The sequence below is a fragment of the Strix uralensis genome, chromosome 1 (assembly GCF_047716275.1).
Source record: "Strix uralensis isolate ZFMK-TIS-50842 chromosome 1, bStrUra1, whole genome shotgun sequence".
Classification (NCBI taxonomy): Eukaryota; Metazoa; Chordata; class Aves; order Strigiformes; family Strigidae; genus Strix; species Strix uralensis.
Window position 1 is genome coordinate 131,361,990 of NC_133972.1, and position 17,820 is coordinate 131,379,809.

At 41.0% G+C, this 17,820-nt stretch overlaps 1 protein-coding gene across 2 annotated transcripts in view; it reads right to left on the reverse strand.

The window, feature by feature from the left end:
- ATP6V1H (ATPase H+ transporting V1 subunit H) overlaps positions 1–17,262 on the reverse strand; it is a 49,971-nt gene extending 32,709 nt beyond the window's left edge. Inside the window, exons 1-5 of one of the 2 annotated variants that reach the window (XM_074881241.1) lie at positions 17,104–17,262; positions 15,558–15,684; positions 7,303–7,405; positions 5,752–5,841; positions 966–1,079 (exon numbers count right to left, since the gene is read on the reverse strand). In XM_074881241.1, the coding sequence (XP_074737342.1) occupies positions 966–1,079; positions 5,752–5,841; positions 7,303–7,405; positions 15,558–15,661 (411 nt within the window). In that variant the 5' untranslated portion in view covers positions 15,662–15,684; positions 17,104–17,262. Of the gene's footprint in view, positions 1–965; positions 1,080–5,751; positions 5,842–7,302; positions 7,406–15,557; positions 15,685–15,872; positions 15,892–17,103 lie in introns of those variants that run through there. The other variant, XM_074881249.1, reaches the window with a different exon arrangement.
- Between the last annotated feature and the right edge of the window lie 558 nt (positions 17,263–17,820).

The following is a 17,820-nucleotide window of genomic DNA, read 5'->3' on the forward strand; positions in this document are numbered from 1 at the left end:
CGTTGGAATGGGCTGCCCAGGGAGGTCGTGGAGTCCCCATCCCTGGAGGTGTTTAAGAGTCGGGTTGACTAGCGCCTCGGGATATGGTGTAGTTGGGAACGGTCAGTGTTAGGTTAACAGTTAGACTAGATGATCTTCAAGGTCTTTTCCAACCTAAACGATTCTGTGATTCTGTGACTTCTCTGTTTCTCACTCTACACTTTCAGTGAGTAGGCTGGGTGGGGGGACCAGGAGGCCGGGAGCGGACACAACCAGGACAGCTGACCAAAGAGATACACTTGCCAGGCACCAGCCTTCTGGTGTTATGTGACTGCTTCTGCATCACTTCTTTTTGTTGGATTTGTTTTGGGTTCCATCCCTTTTCCCTTTTTTCCCCCCCTTCACTTATTAGACTGTCTTTATCTTGATCCACGAGTTTTTTCGCTTCTGCCTTCCTGATTTTCTCCCCAGTGCCACTGTGACAGACAGTGCAAGCAACTGGGTGGGAGCCTTCCTCTCAGCCAGGGTCAACCCACCACAACAGCAGACATTATTTCTTCCCCTGTATGCTTACAAAACATTTTAAGCAGATTTCAAGCAGCATTGAGAGAATAAAGATATTTACCTTTCACAGGATGAGAACTTAAATTCTAGTATTTGTACAGCATGAGGAGCATTGACTGGCAGTTGTGACAAAAGTAATTCTTCTAGTTATGTCTTACTGTGCTTAATTCTAAAATCCTTGCTTTTCTGAGCCTTTAAAACCTGCTCTAATCTCCCAGAAAAAAAAAAATGTCAATAAACAATGTAACTTCTTTCAAAAATGTGGTCAAGGGAAGCTTGTATTGTATGACTCATCTAGACTGCAAGAGAACAACTTTCCAACCCAGGCAGTAGTTTAGCTTCAAACTCCAATATCTTCTGAAGAAAAATAAAACCAGCATTTCTCTCTACCATCTTCAGAGACAGGTTCATCTAAAACTTACCATATGCACAGTGAAAAGATCTTGTCGATTCAACATCGGCAGAAAATAGGACCATGCAGTGTTTTTACCACGTTTTGCATAATCAAAGAAGATACAAACACGCTGATGATTTTCCTGTAAAAATTGGGAGAGGGGAAAAGATGAGAGACTTGTAAAAGTATTCAAAATAAAGCCACTATTTGTTCCTCATTATGTTGGCATCCATTCTCAGAGCATACCCTGGCTTGTAACAGGCCATGGAAATGGCAGTTGGAACTAGATGATCTTCAGGGTCACTTCCAACCCAAACCATTCTATGAATCTATGAAATTTTTCAGTTTGACAGTTACTTGTAGATACAGTTCATTTTAGCACTCCAACATTAAGGTTAGAGATTTTGGGTGGGGAGAAACAAACTTTGAAACCCTAGTTGTATCTCAGTACTTCAACCCCTACTTGAGTGAAAATGGATGTATCCTTTTGATCAAGCAAGCAGAATGAAAGAAACGAGAGACAAGCTAAATACTGTCATTTCCCAGAGGAACACTACTCCTCATCCAATCAATTATGACTGGATAAAGTCCATACTAAGTTTTCCACGTATTGCTACTTCGACACAAAAGCCTGTTTTTCAACTTGGCTATGTGTGCTACAAATGAAACTTAGCAGGCATAAACTAGTCCTGTTTCTCCATTCCTCTCAATGGGAAGCGAGCTCTTCTCTCCCAGATGAGACTGCAACTGGTTCAGCTGTTATCTCAGGCAACCTTCATACCTAGGAGAGGACAGACACCAAGTCTGTATTCCAGGGCTTCTAAATTGAACCACAAGAGACCACAAGTACCTGAATCTGGGCACTGTGCACAGTTTCATCAAGCATCTCACCTAATAACCCCTGTGAAAAGCAGCTCTTACGGTTCTCCTTAAAGCAGACCAGAGGTCATGCAAACCTGAAGGAGAAAGAGGAGCTCTGCTATTTTCTAATAGTCTAGAATACAGTCAGTCTTCCAGAAGATCCAGTACCTGGATTCTTGCTTTTTCTCAGCATTTCCAAATACTTTCTAACCTGCTGGATAGTAAGCTTTCGTTCTAAAGAAGTATCTCCCCACTGAAGTCAAGTTACTACAACCATGTATACAACTCCTATCAAGGAAGACAAAACTGTTTGAAACACTGTAATTGGGAAACTTGCATGAGAACACTATCTCACTACCCAATTAATTTAATTTTCAAACTTCCCTAGCTGAAGAGCTTTCCTCTGTCAATTCAGCACCCAATTATTAACCCTATGGACCAAGAATCAGCTAGGCAAGCCTGCTTGTTGAAATACAATCCATTAAGCCCAAGATGACCTGGATACATCTTACTAAGCATCAGAGTTGCAACCAACACTTCATTGAAAGTATCAAAGTTACTGCACCACATGGGCTGCAAATTGCTGCCCTGATCACTGACTGGGAAATGTCAGGTGTTACTAGTTATCTGACAGTCATAACCCTTACAGTGATAATGCTCCACATGGCATGTGTCAAAAAACACTGAACAACCAATTTTGAGAGGGTTTTGGAAACTACGAAATAAAAATAATTTTAAAAACTAAGATCTCAGGAACCCAGTGCCTTGGTGGAGAGCCACTACTCTGTGAGGGTTAGTTTGATGAAAAATGGCAGTTTGATCAAATAAATCGCTGTTAGTATCTGCACTTGTGCTACACAGAGTCTAGCTAAAAAGATCGAAAATAACTAGATTAATGAGTTCAGTTTACAACATAACTAAGGAGGAGACAGACAGGTCTGGAAGCAGAAAAGCTGAAATAACTTCAACATGCTGTCAATCAGAAGACTAGTCTGGTGTGCCGTTAAGGTGTGGGGTAAAGACAGGAGGGAAGGAGTGGAGAACTGCCTATGGCCCTGAAATATGTAGTGCTGAACCTTCCCAGGCAGCTACTGACTACACCGATAAAAAGGAAATCCTGAAGCTCTCACATCCAACAGTTGAATAATTTAGTATCTGTCATTTCTGAAGACGCATAATAAAGCTCACTTAGGTGGTACTGCTACCTGCTATGGTGCAGGTTCTTAAAGATTTCATGAGTAACAGAGTGTGCAGTGTGACGAGGTCACTAATCCAGAGAAATTGTTTCAAGTATTTATCATATGAATAGAATAAGAAATGTTTCCTCAGGGACTCCAGTATGCTAACACTCTCCACCTTCAGAAATAAGCAGAATGGTGATACTCTAAGGCAATCACTATATTAATTTCACTTCTGCCAGCCTCCAAAATAAATCTCTTTCTCAGAACAATGATCAAATCCATAAGTAGAACTGCTGGAACAATCCTAGACACCCAGGTAGGCTTTTGGTGTGCTCAAAACACAGTTGATACGATTTTTACATCCTCACAAGAAAAGCGTAGAAAGGTAGTAGAAGAACCACAGACAATCATTACCAGCACAGACAAGATATGCTACCTATGATAGTTTCTAGAAGTTTCAGCTATCAAAAGTAGCTTTCAAATATTTCTCCATCTTGTGAAACTTCAGTGAACATCCATACTCAAAACAATTTTACTGAAAGAGTCAGTGGCACCATGACAGGCCATGTCTTTGAACAATTTTTCACTTAAAATCTTTGCATGTACTGAATTAAGACTCCTTGGGTAAGGACAGGAGACTTCATATCCACTACTGTGGATTCTTCTGTCCATGCAGTCTGCAGAGACCCTGCACTAAACTCACAGGCACATAGTCAGTGGCCCATATGCTGCTTTCTGACAAGAATCTTACACCTTAAAAACATGCAACCAAGGGTCCACAAGGCATCACTGACAGCATGTTCTACGGTCTGAACGTGACCAAAAGAAAACAGAAGTCCTCTTTCAGCCTTGCCTAGTGGAGACATGGAAGGTTAGGAAGCCCTGAGATGATGCCATGCAGATGCCTGCACACAAGCCCTCTATGCCAGCAGCAAGACATCCCTGAAAAATGAGATCAGAGAGCACTGCAAAAGCCAGTGCAGCCTTTCAGACACTGAAGTAGAATTTCTGAAGTGAAAAACACATCAAATTTCAAATAAAAGCAAATATATACTGTGCACCAATATCTCTATTCTCCTGTATCTCTATAAAGCCTGGACAATTTAAAGTCATTATGTTTTACATTAAGAACTCCACACATGCCACTTCTGTGGCAGGGTAAGGTCCTGAATACAGAAATGTCAGTGCATGACCACGAAGTTGAGAAAACATATTCATCTGGACAGACGTGACAGAAACAATACAGCAAATAAGAGATTACTCAAAAACTACTTTCTTGTGGCCACCTAGAACTAATGCAATTGTTCAACAGTGGGCCAGTGAAAGCCTTTACCTGTGGGGTATTAATTCCACAGCACAGAAAATATCAGCTATCGCCTATTGTAGCTCTAAACTACATCCTAATGTCAAAGCACGTAAGCAAAACAAGACCTACTAACACTCACAAAAAGTTCCAAAGAAGTGGAAGTGGAATGATTACTTCTGTGGCCAACAGAAAATGAGACTCATTCCTCACAAAAGTAGCCATAATAAACAGAGTTCTCACACACTAAGACAAAGTTTGTCATCAAATGTGTAATTCAAACCAAGGTACTCCCAACTGAGCAGCCTAATCAAAGAATGACACTGAGGGTCCCTTTTGTCTTCTCTGCTTCTTAATGTTTGTGTCACACTTGAGAAAAAAATAAATCTAAATAAAAGAGGAAGAGGGTTAGAGTGACAAAGCTGCAGATAGGCATGAATAAAATGCCACCACCAACACTAGCTATTATTCTAGCAGTCAGGGCACTCACTCAGGGCTCTAACGTGCAGACAGGCACCTGAAAGAACACCATAATCCCCATGTAATACGTACTGTGGGGAGGTTCAAGCTTTTCAACTTGCGTTGACAATCATGAACTCAGAGCTCAAATTAGAACTCGACATAGTTCACCTCCTAGGACAATGTCCTAAACCGTTCAGTAATCACTATAGACACATTTCACTGCAACCTTGTATTAAATATAACATAAAACAGCAGAATAGAAAGTGTCAAACAGCCAGATATTCCACATGAATACCAGGAGAAAACTTCACACAACTCAACCCATCTATTTACATCATCACTCCAACCACTTTCTCTTAGACTGCTAAGGAGCAAAGAAATGCAAAAGCAGAATTATCTGATTGAGTACAGTCTCCTCTTGACTTGTTCTGGTCAGCACAGCAGTCCTGACACCAAAATTAATAGCCTACTTTTATAAGTCACTGTATCCCATAGCTACAAAGAGCTATATATTTCACTGAGTCAAAAGTTCCTGTTTTATAATTAAAGCATGTAGAATTTCAGAACATGTTGTCCTCAACAGTCTAACTTATGTTAGAAACCTGAATCTGCAGAAACTACACCTTCTTGCTGAGGGTGGCCAAATCAACACCTTCACAGGAAAAGGTTCAACAACTTCAAGTTAGAAGCCATACCCTACCTACACAACAGGAAAGGGCTGAGGTCACAAATCATTCCTTAACACTCAAGAATTGCATTAAACGTGGTTGAGAGCCAACAGACAAGCATACAGGTACTTTTTTTTCCAGAACATGAACATATACATACAAGACTAAGTTACCCATACAACTTTAGGTCTAATATTTAATTTCTGAAACCAAAATACAAAAATTTAAAACAATATTTTTAATACAGTATGACAAACACCTGAAGAGACCTGAATTAGGCTAAAGAAACATTCAAGCATGCATTTAAAGACTTAAAAATAAGACAGGTTATTGACCTACTTGCAGCATATCATCAACCATAGTCAGAATGTACTGAACCGTCTGTTCCTTGGAGATATGAGTCATCAGATTTATAAATGTTTTAGCACACTAGAAAAATAAAAGATACATTAAAATTAACATCAGCAATTGTCTTCATTCCTTTTGATAATATAAAACAGGACCTCATTAATTCACAGTTAAGTCTTACATAACCATTGAGCATCCCAACATCTTATTTCATTGCAGTGAGAGATAAATACATTTGACATTATATTACAAAGAAAATTTTCTGTCACATTGATCATTACCCTTTACAAATTGTTTTACGGCTTTCAAATGAAATAACAAGTACTTGCTAGTGAAAGTCAGCACGGTTCTTTGTTGAAAGACTGATGAGAAAAACCTCCATCAGCTTCCTTTTTTATGGCAGTGAGGAGAAGAACCAAGTAAATTGACAAAACAGCAACAAACTCAGACATGGTATAAGAAAGTTTCAGCAACTTGGATGGGAGGGAGGGAAGACAGGTCACTCTCACCTGTTCACTTCCTATACCTTGTAGACAAATCTTTGTATTTGAGCTGTTTTCTGCCTCCTGAACAATTCTACTCTACAATATCAGCAACAGATATAATAGGCTGAAACAGTCAAAAAAAAACTTTTTACACTTCCTCCTTCCCCTTCACCCCATTCAACTAAAACTGAAAGAAAAATGGAACTCTGAGCTGCTACACAATAATTATATAGTGGCATATAATATTCACCAGATATGCTTTTGTCACTGTGCAAAACATGGTCCATTACATAGCAGTCACACAATACAAGGGGTGGGGGTGGGGGGGCAGAACCAAACCCACACAACAAACCACAGAACAGCCTAAAATTAAAACAGAATAAAGGGCTGGAAAGTTTTGTGTCTTGAGTGCATCTCCTACTCTTCACCTTTCCCCCGCCTCCCTCAATCTTCCTGATGTCTGACATTGCTAGAACCTCAGGCTTTGAGACTGAGGTTCTACTGCTTCAAGCATCATTAAAGTGTCTTTGGTCATACTGCCTGGGCTCCATAAGCCAAATGGCATGGGTCACCTATCAGCTGTGTCCAATGCAGATGTCTCATATCTTACCATGCCTAAAATGACACAAGACACCTTTGTTTAACTGAATCCACCTTAGCAGTCAGTGGACTCTATTGCTGGAACTTTACAATTAATCACCTAGCTAAGCTGAAATTTCACTTGTAGTAGCTCTCATCAATAAACTGTAATGATAAAAACTCCAAAAAAAAGTGACTCAAGTACAAGTGCGCATGATTAAGTAAACTGGGATGAGGAAAGACTTGAGTGAGCTTGACCCACAACAGAGTCAAAAATCAAATGACATTAAATAATTAATACGTTTTTATAAGAATGTTCAACCTATATCTAGAGAAAAAAAAGAATTGTAACACCAAGTTTCATACTTCTTCCATAACATCTTAACTATATACAGCCAACAATAAAATAGAGTTGGTACCAAAATTTCCTTCCATCCTCCTCCCCAAAAGATAAATTATTACAAAAAAGGAAAGTTACTTGATTGCCTTCTGTTTGCAACAACTCCTGTTTTTCTTCTGGATTTCTTTTCTGTTCAAATCTTTGAATAAATTCACAGTCTTCACCTGAAATCATCTGCCCTCTGAAAAGCAAAATATGAAACCATAAGTGACATGACCTATAAGTTATTTCAAACTGTATTGGGTCTATGTGGCAAGGTTTTGGTAGCAGGGGGGCTGCAGGGTCAGCTTCTATGAGAGGACACCAGAAGCAGCCCCCATGTCAGACAGAGCCAGTTCGAGCCAGCTCCAGAACAGACTCACTGCTGGCCAAAGCTGAGCCACTCGGTGATGATGGTAGCACCTCTGTGATAACATATTTAAGAAATAAAAGCTGCTGCGCAACAACAGTCAGGAGAGAGGAGTGAGAATTTGTGAAAGAAACAACTCTGCAGACACCAAGGTCAGTGAGGGAGGAGGGGGTGAAGGTCATGGCAAAGCCAGTTGTGCCCCTGAAGCCCATGGAGGGCCACCATGGAGCAGATATCCACCTGCAGCCCATGGAGGACCCCACGCCGGAACAGGCAGATATGCCCTAAAGGAAGCTGCGTTCAATGGAAAGTCCACACTAGAACAGGCTCCTGGCAGGAGCTGTGGCCCTGTGGAGAAGAGCTCACGCTGGAGCAGGTTTTCTTACAGGCCCTGTGACCCCGTGGGGGACCTATGCTGAAGCAGTCCATTCCTGAAGGACTGCACCCAATGGAATGGACCCATTCTGGAGCAGTTCACGAACAACCATATCCCGTGGGTGGGACCCCAGGCTGGAGCAAGGGAAGAGTGTGAGAAGAAAAGAGCAGCAGAGATGAAGCATTATGAACTGACTACAACCGTTGTTCCCCATCCCCCTACACTACTCAGAGCAAGGAGGTAGAGAGGCTGGGAATGAACTTGAGCTTGGGAAGAAGGGAGGGGTGGGGAGTAGGTCTTTTTTAGATTTGTTTTTATTTCTCATTATCCTACTCTGTTTAATTGGCAATAAATTAATTTAATTTCTCCAAGTAGAGTCTGCTTTGCCTGTGATGGTAATTGGCAAGTGATCTCCCTGTCCTTATCTCAACCCAAGAGCTTTTTGTCATGTTTTTTCCCTGTCCTTTTGATGGAGGGAGGGTAGTAGAGTGGCCTGGTAGGCACCTCATGGCCAGCCAAGGTCAACCCACCGAACAAACCTTATTCTCTTCAACTTGAGATCTCAACAGTATTGCTTTACCAATCCTATATCCCACAATAGAACATAAAGAGATCCTTTCTACAAAAGGCGTCATGTACAAAGAATTTAAAACTAACGATGGAACGGTCTCTCTCAAGCCTTCGCTATGCATCACCTCTGCTGAACAACATTCTCTAAATAATTCTTAAACTTCCAGTGGCTGAATCCAACAGCCAGTAGAAATAGCTCTAAGAACTGAAATACACAGCTAGCGTATTATGCCAAAATTATAACACATAACACAAATAATAGTCTAATCCAACCTGAAATAAGTGCTGAAAAATAAAATTAATTGTTATTTTAAAGTTTTCCATAAGCAATTAAGAGAATTTTAAGGAGTACAGAGAACTTGGTTCCCAATGTATTTTTAACTTTCACTAATTACGACATTTCAGCTTTTTCTGGTAGTTTGAAAACTGATATGCATGCAAGCTCATCCAAACACATAGCAAGGGGGCCTGATATAGTAAACTGCTGTGGACACTGATAAGCTAACAGTTCTCTACTTGATCTTCTCTTTAACTTAATATTCAAGGGATTACCGTCATCACCAGTGCTATTTCAGAAAGCTGTTGACTCAGCTGAAGAGCTGGCAGAATATTGCTGGGTTTTTGTTATAATACAAAACCTACCATCACAACAAATAACAGATTTGTCAAAATAGTACAGTCAGGTACTCTTCAGGTAAGAAAACTAATTTTAAACCAAGTAGTCCTGAAAATATCCAAGACTTTTAATAGGTGACTAGCTTTACTAGTCAATATCAGGAGTGCTTCAGAAAAGAAGGAAATTGTGCACATCATCATCAATACAAAAGTCACAGGGGATGAAAGTATTAGACATTGTTCTGAGTTATTTCCAAGACTCATCTCCTCTTACATTTCCACTGAGTCAAATGCCTCTTCCACTTTGCAAAGCTATGTAGCACTAATTCTTTTAATCCACCTTTTCCATGCCTTTTCCATGGTCAGCTTCCAGATGTTCCATGACTAGAGGTTCCATTAAAATCCTTGTAAACCTACAGGAAATGTTCACTTTTTTTTTTTAATTGGCTCACCTGAATTCTTGAAACACAGAAACATAAATAAGACCCACAACGTGTTCTCATCTTTCCTTTTACTTAAATGGTTACATCATGAGGATGGCCTCATTACAGAGCCATCTTTCCCAATTTACTTTTCAAGCAAAGAACATCAGTAGTGCAGTACCATATACACTATTTGTGTATTCTCGTTGCTTTCTAAGAAATATCCTCATATTCACTGAGGAAAGGCATTTAAGACTTACTAGATGGAAGATTCATAAAGCCAGTGGTAGTCCTTGACTAGTTTCTACTAAAACTTAACTAATTATAGATGAAAAAGTAATTAGTCAATGATGACCATGCTGCTACCAATTCCTTCTGTATTGACTTGTGTTCTTTCTCACCTATTAAAGATGGATTTGAATAGCTGTTGAAAGATGAGGACAATTGATCTGCCACAAATACTGGACTTAATGACCCATAACTAGAACCCTCTCATGTTTCAATCAACATTGGCCAAGCCAGGGACTCCTGGACAATATTGATATAAAAGTAACCAGATGAGATGCTTGTTTATAAGAATATTGCCATTTAGGAAGCACTTCAAAGATGACATAAGATGAACCCTTAGTTTTCAGCTTTAATTCTTGAAAAAGCCTTAGCCTAGGAAGAGAGATGCTTCTTTACAGCCAGGCTATTAGAAGAGGTCTGCCAGCTGCCAGAGAAAAAAAGCTTTCAAGCTTTTGCTTTCATCCTACATTAGACCACAAGAAAAAAATTAGAAAAAAAAAAAAAAAGGTGTGGGGATTGATGTTGCCTTGAGAAGAAAAGACATTAGGGTTTACTTTTTACTGCTCTGTAAGTGCCATTCAAAAAGACACTTTCCAACCCATACAAAACAGTACAAGGGATTTGACAGCTTTGTAAACAAGTTGTTAATATTTTATCAGGGATCTCATACATCTAATTAATAGTTTTAGTAATTTCAAATGCATCTATTTCCATTCATCTCACTTTAAAATTTAAATAAATTATTATGTAGTAAATCAGCAACCAGTGGGAAAAAAACCCACAAACCATAACAAAAAAGCAGAGCAGCCTCAGACAGCTGGTCCCAGCTACTGTGATGCTATTTCCACATTTTCTTCAATCCCTCTTCAAAGAGACAGGAACTTCCCAGCACCTTTAAGCAAACAATGCAAGTAACCGAAGCTTCCCTCCATCCTTCTTCCTAACAGCTATTTAATTTCTTATTTTCCAGGATGTGTCTTGCACATTTTGACATTTTGACTGAGCTTCAGCTGTCTGGCTATATCAGGTGTAGATCAGGAGTCCTGTAACCACGTTTTAAGCTATGAGCTCAAGATACTAAGGCCTGCCTTTGAGAGCACTAACTATAGGAGAGTAAACTGAAGCTGTGTAAGATTTAGAAAGCATGAATTTGTAAGACCACCATTTTTAAAACCTCTTGGTCTCTCAAGATGACTCAGAAACTTGTGATTCCTTCTTTTTATTATGCATTTCCTCCCGCAGCTCTTGTTCCTTTTTTTGTTTCAATGACTTAACAAAAGTCATTCTGGAGGCTAGGGGGGGTTTCTTTGGTTTTTAATTTTGGAGCTTTTTGTTGGTTTTCTTTTATATAAAAAAAAAATCACTACATCTGCAGCAAATATGAAGCTCATATGAAGTCATCATGTTAAGGCATACTCTTGTTTATCCAGACATCTACAATACTTTGCACATACCTAAAGGACATTCATTTTATCCAATCGCTCAGCAGTTTTAACACTACAAAATTAAAACAGTAAAAACAGGCTGAGTGTATTCTACAAGACTGGAACAAATTTAAAAACCACACACAGACACACTACAAGTTAGGAAACTTCTGTCTTTCTTCTAAGATAAGATTGGCTTTTAAAGTCCAAGAAATTTAACCCACTTTAGAAGGTTCCCCCACCCCCAGGAAAATGATATTTTAACAACAGAATTCACAAACATATATAAAGTACTTGAAAGCACATAGGAAGCTAAGTACAAATTAGCCATCGGGTATCTCACCTGATTAAATATGAAGCATTGTCAAATGCTATCTAGAAAACCTACAGTGCAGTAAGATGCAAGTTAAACTGAAACAAGTTTACTTTTCCACAGAACTCATTTACTACCCTTAGAAAGCAAAACCAAACTTGCTTCAAGCAAGCTAACACACCCTCCAAAGGCATTCCGACACAACTGAGGCAAATGCTGAAAGCAACCACACAGTACACCACAGAGATCCACCATATTGAGGAGGTTACAGAGAGGTGGGGAGGAGTCTCTTTAACCAAGTAACAAGCAATAGGACAAGAGGTAACGGCCTCAAGTTGTGCCAGGGAAGGTTTAGACTGGATATTAGGAAGCATTTCTTTACAGAACAGGTTGTTAGGTGTTTGGAATGGGCTGCCCAGGGCAGTGGTGGAGTCCCCATCCCTGGAAGTGTTTAAGAGTCGGCTTGACATAGCACTTAGGGACATGGCGTAGTTGAGAATGGTCAGTGTTAGGTTAACGGTTGGACTAGATGATCTTCAAGGTCTTTTCCAAACTTCATGATTCTGTGATTCATATTTTCAACTAGCAGAGAGCATCAACACCTCTAAACTGCTATAGGTCTCAAGATCCAAAGGCAGGAAAGTCTGTACAGAACTAATGGCCTCAACTACATTTAGTTTCCAGAAGGTAGGTAGACCTACACATCATCTTCCACTGTTCCACGTTTTGGTACTTTCTTCTCCCTCAGACACAGACCCTATCTGGAATTCAACACAAAAAAAGTGTAAATTTTAGCATTAAAAAAATCTTTTTCCACAGCCTAATTTTGAAATGAGCAGTGAACACAGTGGCAAACCAGTAATACATACAGTTGTCATACCTAAATATTTCACTCATGCCAACAGCATACACAGAAAACATCAAAAGTCAGCAGTTGTGTGTTAGCGTAGTTTGACATTTACTTTACAGTTATAACCTTCAGAGATGGAATAAACAATATCGCCAGTTAATCTTTAGCTTGAACTGACTTTACAAGAGAAGTCAGGCTACTAGAGTTTGACCAACTATTAGTAAACCATTTTACTTCTGCACTGAAGAACATAGACAGCAGAAAAGAACTTCAGAACATCTTCCTATGTGACCCAGACTCCAACGCTGTTGCGACTGATGCAGTCTTTAAAGCATCTTTATACAACTGTCACAGCCAGATTTAAAAAAAAACAAAAAAAAACCAAAAAAAACCCCAAACAAACAAACAAAAAAAACCCCCAACCACAAAACCACTTCATCAGAATTTCCTGTGAAGTTCTTTGACTTCAACTACATAAATGCTATCTATTGTTTAAGGAACACAAATTATGGCATGCCTGAGTTGATATGTTAACTTAAGGAAAACAAACATAAGAATCTTTTCTCCAATGTAAAAACATCCGAAGACTTGAAGTACACCTCCACATATTTATCTGCAAGCTTACCACACCAAATGCACAGACTGCAAGAACACTAGAAGCGTCCTTCAAAATCACCAGCACCCCACCTTCCTTCTACTCTACAGACCAGAACAAACCACTCTGACCTGCCTCTAACAGATGCATCAGAAGCAAGCAGTTTCCACTCATTCATTAACATGCTTCATTCAGTCCAGAAATGAGTCCATATAGCTTCAATAACTGTCTTTTCAACAAATCCCTTAAAGCACCAGCCTCAAAGACACCATCATGTCCAAACCTGCCAGTTGTAAAAAGGACATGTCCAAAATCAGGTATCATTTTATTTCCTCTTTAGAAGCACCAACAGTTCTGCTGATGTTTCCCAATAACTAATAAGGAAACTCCTCAGCCAAGGAACTAGATTTATCTTCACAATGCTCCACAACCCCTCTGGCACCGCTTAAGCTCCATCCTTGAAGCTATCTTAGCCAGACGGCCAGGCTGTTATCAATAAATACAAGACAAAGATTACATTTATTTCAGAGCAATAATAAACAGGACACACTGTCATTGACATACAGAGGGCACCAAGCATTGAACAGTTTCACAACAGGATCACAAACACTACCCAGATACACTGCAGTAGCCTCCAAAACATAGCCAACCCATCAAAGAGAGGAAATAACTAGTACATCCTTCTTTCATAGATGCCAGGACAAAATAAAGTCAAATTCTACATCTAGAATCTGAAAAAGAACCATCAACCCTGTCTTCAATAAAAGTTACACAGTAGTTTGCCGACAGATAAACAAACAAAACTCCCCCATCCTTATTCAGCAGCAGAGAGAACCCCAAGAATGAAGGAAAATTATAAAGGGTAGACCACATAAAGCACAGTCAAGCAATTAACACTACATACATATTCAAAATACAACTCCTTGTCAAACAAAACCATTCCCTATATTAACAAAAGCAACAGATGAATCTCACCATCCCTATAGTCTGAACCACTAGAGAAGCAGTGAAAAAGATTTGTCTCATATTCACTTACATTGACAATGAACAACTGTACTTCCACTTTCATCCCGGATAACTGCAAACTAGCTGTTCACTTGCCACTAGGACAGCACAGAACAGCGGCTCAGGCTTCCTCAGGACATGTTTCCTATCAGATGGATAACAGGGCACACAGTAACAGAAAAAGCCACTTAGACTTTTGAAAAGTGCTTGGTAGCTGCCACTAAGTTACCACTTTCAAGTTCCTCTTTTGCCTGCAAAGCCACTGTAATGTCACACTATAAACTGAACCAGGAACTGATCCATCTGAAAAATAGCCTAGAAAAAGGAAGTTGCCTCAGCAGATCAGTTCCTTAATTCATATTTATCATGCAGATACACAATCACAAAGAGAAAAAATAATACAACTGAATGAATGGAATAAGCAAGACTGAGCTACATAGCACAGGGCAAAGCAAGTAGTCATTATTAAGCTTCCACCAGGTTAGCATTTCTCAGCTTGCATGTGTACAGTTTTGCAACATTATTTTAATATATAGCATATATTTATGTATGTATCACAGCAATCTGAAAAAAACCCTATTTTTTGTGAACTGGTGTAATGATGATAATCACAAAGCACCATCAGCATGGTTTGTACCTCCAGAAACATCAAGATTTCTGCCACTTCAGTTACATAGCAACGAACGCTGAAGTAATTTGCTATTATACATGGATCCTCAAAAGATAACAGTAATTTACACTTCGCCAATATTCTTCATAGGTACCTATCATGAGGAATGCAGGGCTGCAAGAATCTCGCATTTCACTTCAGAGTACGAGGACCAGCAACAGTCTGTTTCTTCTCCCTATTCCCTACCTCATGCACAAATCTGTTTTCTTCAGCTTGTCCCTATATCCTCTTTGGACAATATTCTTCTCACTACACCCAGTGCCATTATACACATTCCAATGTAACTTTGAGCTTATCTGAAATGGCAGCACAGCTCTCCCCCCAGACTGAAGTATTTGTTTGAGCCAACTCGATTTACTTGCTTCAATTGCTCTCCAATGTTGTTCTTCCCTTAGTAAAGGTACAGCTTATTTTCCTGGACTTCCAGTCCAGTTTTGCTAGTACAATTTGTAGTCCCACCAAAGACATTTCAGCAATGGAGACAAAATACCTACATATAAGACAACTCTTACTATTAACTTTTCTTACTTCAGTACTCATCCAATAAGGCTAAAATTGAGAAGGGTGTTTGAATTATGAGGGGGAAAAAATGGACAGTTTTACCACACATTTGTGCAAACTTACATTATTTGCTATTGTAGCGTTCAGTTCAGAAAAGTAGAGTTCCCTTTCTGTAATAAGTCATAAGAAAATTTTCCCCAACCACTTCCATTTAATGTAGACTTTTTCCAACTACTTCCATGGGACCAACACAGAATGTTCCTCACTGCAACCTAATGTTTCAACATAACCCAAAATCCCAAGAGGTCTAACACTTAAAAGGGAAGAGAAAAAAATGTAGAAAGTTTTTACTTACTGGAGATACGACTGCCAGTTTACTTTGTTTGCCCGAACTTCAGCAGCTTTGGCAGCAATGATGTTTGTCGGGACAGCAGCATCTACAGCACCTCGGATATCCATCTTAACTGATAATTAAAATGTACCTAGAAAGGCAAGTCAAGTAAGTCAGATTTTGAGCAGAGTATCTGTCTGATATTTTAAAGAAATAAAAAGGAAAACCTACTTTCAGGTGTCTCACCCCTAAAACTGTACTCAGTACTTTCTGAGAAATCAAAGTTTTATAAAGCATCTAAAACGTAACTTCCCTGAAACAAACAAAAGTAAGCCATACCTACACATTAAACTGTAAACAATCACAAGTTTGCTAAAATAGAAGATATATACCATTACTAAATAACTTCCAGTCTTATAAATTCTTAAACAATCAAATTGAAGTTATTCGAATAAAGACTACTCTTCTGCAATGCTCAAGTAGCCCTACAGATAACAGAAGCTGTCTTCCTTTCAAATCATGGTTAAAATTCAGTGCATATCCTCCCCACCCCCACACATTAGGACTGATTTAGCTATTTGTCTGAAACATTGGAAATACATGAATTACAACTTCAGAGAAAAAAACCTACAAGTTATATAAACTAAAACCCATGTGACTCAGACTAACAAGAATATTCATACCATCATTGTATACAAAGCAAACTGAAAAATAAATATGAACAGAAGCTCTTCATCAGAAGCTCTTCATCAGGACACACTATGTTACCACAGACAGTGACCTTCACCACTTCTTTCTCCGTCCTTTGTGGTTTAATCTTCACCTAACTTTGATGCCAAAACAAGAAGTGTGTTTGCAAAGACTTGAGACCCAGATGGAGCACTAATTCTTTACAAACTAAACCACATCAAGCCTCTCCACACAGACTATTTCCAGACTTCTCTGGCTGCCTTTACAGAAGCAAGACCAAACTGGTACATTCTGCCCCATCTCTGACAAGCATACCTCGTTTGTACAACTGAATGATGACTGATATGATTCTAACAAAAGAAAAAAAAAATAAAAGAAAAAAAAAAGGAACTACCCTGAACAAATGGAGCAGCAGAACTGTCCTCCCTTTGAAACTACTTCCGTGAGCTGGCACCCAGAGGCACCATTTACTATGTCCTTCAAAGACCACTGAACGTGTCCTAGCTTTTACATGACCCTGCCAGAGCCATTTAAATACTCCTCGAGCCGCAGAGGGGGCAGGGTCGGTAACAGCGGTTTCAGGAGTACGCCAGCTCTACAGGTAAGTCGAAGAAGCCAAGAGGCGCTGGGACAGAGAGGAGGAAGACCCTTGGCCCCATTCTGCCACTCCCTCCCTGCACAGGCTCACAGACACGGACGCCTCCTGAGGGGCCCGGGGGCGCCCAAATTCCTCGGGGAAGCCTCAGCGCCAGGCGGAGCCCTTCGCACCGCCCCCAGGGTCGCCAGAGCCCCCGTGAAAGGCCGTGCGGCGAGACGCCCCCACCCCGAGACCCCCCGCCCGCCCCCGTGGCGGGCAGGGCCCGGGGCAGCTCTCACTCACCCCACGGGCACGCCGGCGAGTGAGAGCCGCGGAAGGGAGAAGGCAGCGGCCGCCCCTCGGCAGGCCCGAGGAGCCCACACACCCGGAAGCCCCCGCCGCCGCGCTCCGCCAGCCTCCGCAGCAGCCCCACAGCGACCGCCGTCATGTGACACCAGTCACCTGACCGCGACGGCGGCCTCCGAGGGACAACTCACGCCGAGCGCCGCGCGCTGGGCGGGGCTCGCGCACGGCCCCACCCAGCGGCCGCTAGAGCGGGACAGGGTGTGGTGTACGGCATGGGTGGTATAAGACATATTTAATTGTCTATAGATATCCAGGGTACATATTTATATACACACAGAGACATACATGTACGTGTATGGTTTGACGTGGGGCTCTGCCCCGGTACCGAGGAGACGGCTGGCAGGACGGGGCGCGTAGGTGCCCACCCGAGCTGTGCGCTGGCAAGAAGCGGCCCGGTGTTTCCACGGAGGGAACACGAGGCTGGCTGGGAAGGGCTGAGAGGCTCCCCAGGGTGCTGCCCCTCAGGGCAAGCTCCTGCCGACCCCCGGGAGGCCCCTGCGGTTCTGCGCAGTGCCCCGCCAGGGCGAGGGGCTGCCAAGCTGGGGAGGGAGCCCTGGGAGGGGAAAGGGCCAGGGAGATGGCGGACAATGGCCCTGGCGCTGAAATGCCTCCTTGGGCTCTGCAGGTTTTTTCCCAGTACCCAGCATTCTCTTG